This window comes from Cyprinus carpio, chromosome B12, assembly GCF_018340385.1.
Source record: "Cyprinus carpio isolate SPL01 chromosome B12, ASM1834038v1, whole genome shotgun sequence".
Classification (NCBI taxonomy): Eukaryota; Metazoa; Chordata; class Actinopteri; order Cypriniformes; family Cyprinidae; genus Cyprinus; species Cyprinus carpio.
This window is the reverse complement of record NC_056608.1, coordinates 585165-593734: the sequence shown is the minus strand read 5'-3', so window position 1 is coordinate 593734 and position 8570 is coordinate 585165. Positions and strand designations below refer to the sequence as shown.

Genomic DNA, 8570 nt, shown 5'->3' with positions numbered 1-8570 from the left:
CACACACACACACACACACACACACACACACACACACACACACACCAGGTTATTTACACTCATCTGCCGATGACAGCGTCTGGATGAACAGTCAGTGCAGATTTATTAGCAGATCCTGCACTCTGACCTCTGAGCCTAAGATGTTTACAGTACAAATACACATACAAGACACACAACACATCTTTCCAATGCATTTTCTAGTTAAGTACATTCATTTTCTATATTTTCTGTATTCATTATTTTTAAAAGTTTTCTTTTTTAAATGTCTATACAGTTTTTATAGGCTTCAGTTTATGTTTGTTTATTTATTTTAGTACATCAAGTTAAACTATTTTTTTTTTTCATTTCAGTTAATCTTTATTTTGTAAACTAACCGATATTATCTGGATATTTGAACGTTTTAATTGTCAATAAATGTCATCTACTGTCTTAAATACAAAGTATTTTAGAACATTAAAATACTGACACTTTCAGACAGCAATATAAAGCTAAATACACAGAAAATCCTTTTTTATACTGTACATAAGTAATTTTTAATTTCCAATAAATTTTAAAATTACTTATTTTAGTTTTCTTTTAGTGGTTTTTATTTTAATGCATTTAGGCAAATTAATATACATTTAAATTTAATTTTAATTAATACACTTAAATGTTTGAATTGATTCACATTTTAATAATAAAAAAGTTGCATTCTATGGTGCAAAATTTTAATAACACTAATTTTATTGATTTTATACTGATTTCTACTGGTTTTATTTATGCATTTAGAAAAAATATTATATATTTTAAAATTTTACTTTAAATTACCAATTTTGTTATTATTAAAAATTTTACAAACTTTGTATTTATTAAATCTTAATGTTAAATGTTATAAATTATATGGTGCATAAGGGGATGCTATTGTAATAACATCTTGATTTTTATTTTTTATTTTTAATGTATTTAGACGAAATATTATAATTTTATTTTAATCACTACATTTTAATTATTTACATTTTAAATGAATACATTTTACGATTCAATTATTACATTTTAATTTAGAATTGCATATATTGTATCAAATCATGAAGATAATGATTGTCCTATCAGTACAAGCCAGACTTTTAACCAAACTAGTAAAAAGTGGACTGTGTTTTCTTAATATGATTTTTAAAGCACTGAGATGATGTGTGTGTGTGTGTGTGTGTGTGTGTGTGTGTGTGTGTGTGTGTGTGTGTGTGTGTGTGTGTGTGTGTGTGTGTGTGTGTGTGTGTTCAGGCACAGTTAAAGCCACATTTGAGCGATGGAAAATCAGATCAATGTTTACTGTGGTTTATGGTTGCATAATGACACACATGTCTGGAACTTCTGAGAATTTTGAAGCGATGTGTTACTGAAGAAACTGGAAATCATCATGAGAGAGAGGATGTTAAACAGCAGGTTCGAGGAGTTCAGCTTCGACTTTGCCCTTTTTATTACAACCAGTTAGTGTCAGCTTTTGCTTGCAGCAGAGAGAGCAGGGGATTGGCTACTGAAACAGAGGCTGCTTCTGATCTCTCTGTTGTTCTGCACGCGTAACATGCTTCGTTAGTTTTTTCCAAGCGGTGACATGCTCCCAGTCTGACGACAGGTCACACACACACACACACACAGATCCGCAGCCCGTCTCACCAGCTCAGAGACGTTGAAGGTGCCGCTTCTCCTTCCTGAAGATGAGCAGGTCTCGCACTCCCAGTGCACTGAAGAAGTCTCTCCATCCATTCAGCGTCTCGCCAGTCCCTCAGATAGCAAAGTCCAGCAGCACCCAGTCCACACCCCTACCATACAGCTTAATAATAAATCAAGCTTATGAAACACCCTCCATCACACTGCATTGCAGCGGCTCGCTGGTGCATATCTCCCTTGGCCAAAGACTTCCTAGTTCACTGCCTCATTCAAGAGTTTAATCAATTATTTGGGCCAATCACAGATTTAGAACTTTATTGTACGTGCACATGCTGGGATATTTCAGTAGGTGCACTTTTTTGAATCAAAAAATCTAAATATGCAAAATCAGTCATACAGCAATGACTACAGGGGTGGCGTGATCTATTTCAAAAGAATTGGAGATTGCATTATTATAACATATTTAAATATTAACATCTACACTATTTTGTCGCAAATAAATACAAAATAAAAATCTAAACTTTAAAATTGTAAATTCAGCCATCACAAAAACTATAATGTACAGTTTTTAACAAATATGTTTTTATACTTAATTTTTTTATTATTACACATTATTATTAAAAACAGTTACACTCTCTATTTTAAGGTTTGAGGTTAGGGTTTGGCTTAGGGTTGCATGCATGCAATTATGCATAATTTATTGTTATTATAATAGTAAGTACAGGTAACATGTTAAACAAGGACACCCTTAAAATAAAGTGCTATGAAAAAAAAAATGTTTTATACTTAATTTTTTTTTATTATTATTATTAAAAAACAGTTACACTATTTTAAGGTTTGAGGGGTTAGGTTTGGCTTAGAATTGCTTGCATGCATATTATGCATAATTTTATTGTTGTTATAATAGTAAGGTACAGGTGCAACATAAGTTAAACAAGGACTACCTTAAAATAAAGTGTTATGAAAAAAATTGTTTATTTTTTTTTTTGTAATTATTTGTGTTTACAGGGGAGCACACTGGAAGGTGGATGTTGCGTATTCTTTGGAGAAGTGGATTTTGTGCTTTCGGCCCGGGCAGAGAGGGAAAGCCCCTTGTTAGTCAAAGCAGGGAGGGTTTGTGATGAGGCTCCTGCAACCTGATCGCTGAGTGCAGTTTGATGAACACCAGGTAGCTGATGGACGATGTCCTCCCCGGCTTTTCTAGAAGGAGAAAGTGAATTGGGCCAAGAACATGATGAACATTCATAAATGATGACACATCATCAATGCATTTCACACGCTTGATTCAGTTTCCCCAAAACATCCTGAGCGGTTATGAATCACCCAAGTACTCTTGTAAATCTTATTTCACCCTGGGTGTAATTCAGTTTAGAGGACACACAGACCTGAGCAAGCTGAGCTGTAAGAACTACAGATGCATGATATGATATATCACACTGATTTACTGCCCAATATTATACTAGCTGTCATCTACACTAAAACATATTTAAATTAAAGATTTATGTATGGGTTTACATATAAAATTTCCATCCATTTGGAACACACATATTTAACAAACTGTAAACTAATGTGACATTTTCAGTCATAAATAAAAATTTTTGCACTCAAAAAATCATGCCATAAGTTATGTTAACTATTTCAATCTATTTGATTGTATTTACATAATCATATTTTCAAAACACATTTTTATATGCAATTAAAATAGATAAATCTTGGTCTAAATGCTCAAAGTTAATATTTTAAAGGTAATAATTCATTAGGCTGTTAAATATAATCTTTTGTAAATTTCAAAAGTAGATGTCAATATTCAAAATTCATACTGTGCATTCGATGTTTGAATCCCAAATACTTTTAAAATGTTTATTTTAATGTAATGAGACAAAACAGTTAACATTTTAAAATGTATTTAATAAATTAATACATTTTTGATTTTAATGAATGCAATTTAAGTGGTATAATGTACATTTCAATAATTGTAATCGCTGATCTCAGTTTTTCAGTGTTTTATTTGTCTTGCATTTAGACAACATATTATACATTTTAAATTTCTAATTTAATTGACTAAAGTACATGCAACTACTAGAGTAACATTATTTTAATTAATTACATTTTAAAATTGCATATAGTACTTTATGAATTAAATGTTTTTAAACTGTATAATACCATGAAAATAATTGAGTGGCTTATCAGTACAGTCCAGGTTTGATATCATGCATCTATAATGTGAACCACTGGAAGCTGAAACTAATGACGTGGAGTTTCCCAGAAAGGCCTGAGGGTCTTCTCTTATGACGCCAAATGCAAATGGTTGAATTAAATAGAGGTGGTTTGGCTCAGTGGTTAAAGACTGGGATTGGAAAAAGTGGAAAGGGTGCAGGTTCAAATAACATTGGAGCCATTACTATTGGACAGCCGTTCATATATGTGACCCTGGAGCACAAAAGCAGTCTTAAGTCTCTGGGGTTTATTTGTAGCAATAGCCAAAAATACATTGTATGGGGCAAAATTATAGATTTTTATTTTATGCCAAAAATCATTAGGATATTAAGTAAAGATCATGTTCCACAAAGATATTTGATAAATTTCCTAACGTAAGTATATCAAAAATAAATATATTATTATAAACACTCAGATTCCAGATTTTCAAATAGTTGTATCTCAGACAGATTTCTCGATATTTTGATTTTTTTGCACCCTCAGATTCCAGATTTTCAAATAGTTGTATATCAGACAAATATTGTTCTATTATAACAAACCATACATCTAAGGAAAGCTTATTTATTCAGCTTTCAGATGATGTATAAATCTCACTATAAGACTGGTTTTGTGTTCCAGGGTCACATATTAAGAGCACTTTGGGTAAAAGAGCGAGGAGAAGCGTGTCTGACCTCCCAGGCTTTGCTCCTGAGCTTGGCGGGTAGATGTGCTGCTGCAGGGACCTGCTGCGGCTCCAGCTGAGTGGGCGTTCGGTCTCGGGCAGCTCCCACGCGCCTGCGGTTCCCATTCATCCAGACGCGCCAGCAGCCCGGCGGCTCCACGATGTTCAGGTCCTGGTACAGAGCCTGCAGATCTACAGAGAGTCCAGGAAGCATGAGTGCACACGGCTGACTCGTGACCCACTTCCCAGACACTCTAGGCCCAACACTGATGTTTTAATTCATCCCTTCCCCTGCTTTTTGCCCAGTGTATGTGACTCTACCCGACACACAGAAGCGTCAGCATGGCATTTCCATTCAACTCAATTCCTTATTTAAACCAGACAAATCTCTTATGACTCATCCTGACAGCAGCCATAGAGAAAAGCAGTGGTTTATTAGCGTTCAAAAGCGAGGGGTGTGGGGAGCCTGCTTCAAAACTGAGATCAGAGGTAAAAAGTAAAGACTTTAGAAGTACAAATTCATCTCAAGTTGGCGTTTTCATTCATGAAAACGCTACCCCCCTTTTTTTTTTTTGAAGCTGCAGTGGCCCTTGCGCGCAGTGACTTGCTTTCAGCGCTTTCTCTCCTGTGACTCAGTCATTGATTCAGGGAATAAGCAGATGAAGGCGATCATTCACTTTGCAAGAAAGCTCCAGAATCTGTCTGCACTCCCCGAGAAACTTGAACTATGAAAAACAACTGCTGACTGAATACAAGACTTAATAAACATTTAAAGCGACAGAAACTGTTTTAGATTTACCAGTTCTACAGAAGCCAAATAAACGTGGATGTCAAGCATGTTTAAGCTTCCACTGACCATATCTGATATGCTCTGTGCATGTGTGTTGATCATGTTTATATGTGAATAAAGGCCTAAATTAAATTTGAATATCATATGACAGTGTTTATATCTCTTCAGAAGACTTTTAATAAACCGCTGCATTCATATGGATTACTTTTACAATCTCTTCCTCAACTTTCTGAAGCATCAACGTTTTTTTTCCCATCGACTTTTACCGGAGGAAATTAAATTTCGAATGCTACATTAAAATATCTCTCTCTTTATGGTTTATTGATATATTTAATCTATAAGAAATACTGAATTCAAGAATGCCATGATGCCATTTTTTCATGTTCGATGCAGATGCCAAGAGTGCAACCTTGAGTATCTGTGTGTATGTGTAAATATATATATATGCAGTACAGGTCAAAAGTTTGGAAACATTACTATTTTTAATGTTTTTGAAAGAAGTTTCTTCTGCTCATCAAAGCCTGCATTTATTTGATCAAAAATACAGAAAAAAAATGTAATATTGTGATATATTATTACAATTTAAAATAATTGTTTTTAAATTTATTATACTTTAAATTATCATTGAGACTGGATGTTTACATGTGACCCTGAAGGCTGGAGTAATGATGCTGAAAATTCAGCTTTGCATCACAGGAATTAAATTATTTTTTTTAAAAAGTTATTCAAATGAAAAAAACTATTATTTTAAGTTGTAATACATATTCACAAATATTAATGTTTTTTCTGTATTTGTGATCAAAATAATGCAGGCTTGATGAGCAGAGAGACTTCTTTCAAAAATTAAAAATAGTCATGTTTCCAAACTTTTGACCTGTACTGTACTATATATTATTTACTTATGCAAAAAGTATTTTATTTATCTATAAATCATTATTAATAAAACTATTTTCACTGTCGAAGCTTGAGCAACACCAGACAATATTACATTATTGTAATAATGCAACAATATGTAACTGTATGAAAGGTTCCACTGCAGGACTGGAATACTGAGATGTTGATGAGTTACCTGTTTGAGCTTGCGTCACATCACTGAGAGGAAAGAAAACTCCCTCTGAACTCAGAGAAACCACACTGCCGTTGGCCAGAGGGATCATGGGAACGTCTCTGAGGGACTGGAGCAGGGCGTCAACTTCATACTCCGGCTCCAGCGCACGAAAGTCACACACCAACAGCCTGGCCAGCTTCTTCAGATCAGGCTCTGAGCAGACAAGACAAACACACGATCATAAAACAGCTGATCAGTCAGAAGCTGCAGGTTTCTGCACACCAATCACAGCAGACCTGTCTTGAGCCGGCCGTGTTGCACGAGCTCTCTGGCCATGGCGCAGGTGACGGTGATGATCTCGTTGGCTCTGAGGCGATGAACGCCCAGCGCGGTTAGCAGCGAGCTGGAGAGACGCGACTGCAGCGCAGGATGCAGGTAAGACAGACTCAGGTTTCTGCACAGATCCTCTCCTCCAATCACGTCCTGGATCAGACGGTCCTGACACACGGCCAGCTGGGAAGGCTGCTTGAACTCCCCGCGGCCCTTCAAGACCGAGGTGGTCAGTTTTGCTTTTATCACCTAAATATTCCCTGCATGCCCCAAAATATAAAAGGGCCAAAACCTAAATCTTAAGTCGTTGCGCTTTAACACAAACAGTGAAATGCCTGCAAACTGTCGATTTATAGATTAAACAAACAAAAAAAACAGAGCACAGTCCCTCCTCCGGCGGGCACAAACGTCCGACACATTCCCCACTCTGCGAGAAATAAAGTCATCACAATCGCAAGATGTAAAAGTGTTGTGTTTCTGTTAATTGTAAGAAAATCAGAGTTTGTAAGCTTTCAGAGTTAATATTCACTATGAGGGAAAAAGGTCTAAATTGTGTCTTTTGTGATTTATTTATTTTATTTTTTGGTTATCAGAAGGTTTATATGCATACTAAGGCAATAATCAAACTAATTTGATAATGTCTATTTGTTTTGTCTGTGTAGCTTTTCCCAAACACATTTATGGTATTTAATTATCAACATATCACGCAATAATCAACAATAATGCTTTTTTGTCATAATATGCAGCCTACTCTGTATGAGTTTTTTTTTTTTATAATTGTATTTTTAAAATAAATTTAATAATTAAAATTACCTTATAATAAATTAAATAATTCATTTAATAACTCACATCTAATTCTATTTAAAAAAAAAATTTAACTACCTTTTAATCTTTTTGTGATTCATTTTCTTTTCATTTATAACAATTTAAAAAAAAACGACCTCTAACAACTAGCTTGCTCTATTCTTTTCTATTCATTGTTTTTTTTTATTATTATATTATTTAAAGCCCTTGTACTTATACACAGTGTTTAGGCTAACTGAGACTATAGCACTGTATATGAGCTCTTTGTGGTTTTGATTGATTCCATTGTCCTCATTTGTAAGTCGCTTTGGATAAAAACGTCTGCTAAATGACTAAATGTAAATGTAATGTAAATGTAAATAAATATGCTTTATGCAGGCTAATTACATTATGAAGTGTTATGTACAGTAAATACATAAATGCCACCTTTGAGCAGCACTGACTGATTGAATTATTTGGTTAAACTTACGTATTTGACCAAAAAAAAAAAACATTGCATACATTTAAGTAAGGTAATTATAACATTTTACCCCAACAAAGGAAAAAAAAAAAAAGAAAAAGCCAATTAGATCAATTCCAAGGGGCAAATATTGTCCCTTAAAGTAAACTCTGGTATCTACCGCTGTCCTCTTTGGCAGGAAGGCAAGCTTTGCCCTTCAGCAGCTGGATGATCTGATTGGCCACTGGGTTGAAGAAGTCCAGGATCTCACTGGGTTGAGGGATGAACTGCATGAAGTAGCAGAGGCCGCCGAGCCCACTGAACTCTGGGTGTTGCTGTGGGATTGACATTGCATGTGCTCATTAGGGCTAGAAATGTTCATTTGGATGACGCATAAAGAAAGCCAATGCCATTTTTATTCTTTTTCCATGCTCCTTAAACAGACTGTGACCTTGACTTCATCTGAAGCCTGGAGTTAAATGCTAATGCATGCAGAAACATCATATTCCACTCCGTTCTTACCTGAAGACGTCCATGGCAGTTTACAAACAGCTGCGGATCTCAGAGCGAAGCCACTGGTCCGGAACTGTCCCTGTCCACACCTCTCTGGAGGAAGGGAAATGGTCAAAATCACCTG

At 35.1% G+C, this 8570-nt stretch overlaps 1 protein-coding gene across 1 annotated transcript; it reads right to left on the bottom strand.

The window, feature by feature from the left end:
• Nucleotides 1-4481: 4481 nt before the first annotated feature.
• LOC122139308 lies at nt 4482-8298 on the bottom strand. The gene is made up of 4 exons (XM_042736028.1): nt 8115-8298; nt 6657-6905; nt 6382-6573; nt 4482-4714 (listed from the first exon to the last, which is right to left on the bottom strand). Exons 1-4 carry the CDS (start codon nt 8281-8283, stop codon nt 4482-4484), a joined length of 843 nt encoding a protein of 280 aa, XP_042591962.1. The 5' UTR covers nt 8284-8298.
• Between the last annotated feature and the right edge of the window lie 272 nt (nt 8299-8570).

Bases quoted from the DNA above. Each gene is read 5' to 3' on its own strand.
- LOC122139308 (XM_042736028.1), bottom strand. From the start codon at position 8,283: ATGTCAATCCCACAGCAACACCCAGAGTTCAGTGGGCTCGGCGGCCTC. The intron at 6,906-8,114 runs GTAGATACCAGA...CCTCGGTCTTGA, and splicing joins TCCTGCCAAAGAGGACAGCG to AGGGCCGCGGGGAGTTCAAG. The intron at 4,715-6,381 runs GTAACTCATCAA...GACTCTCTGTAG, and splicing joins TGTGACGCAAGCTCAAACAG to ATCTGCAGGCTCTGTACCAG.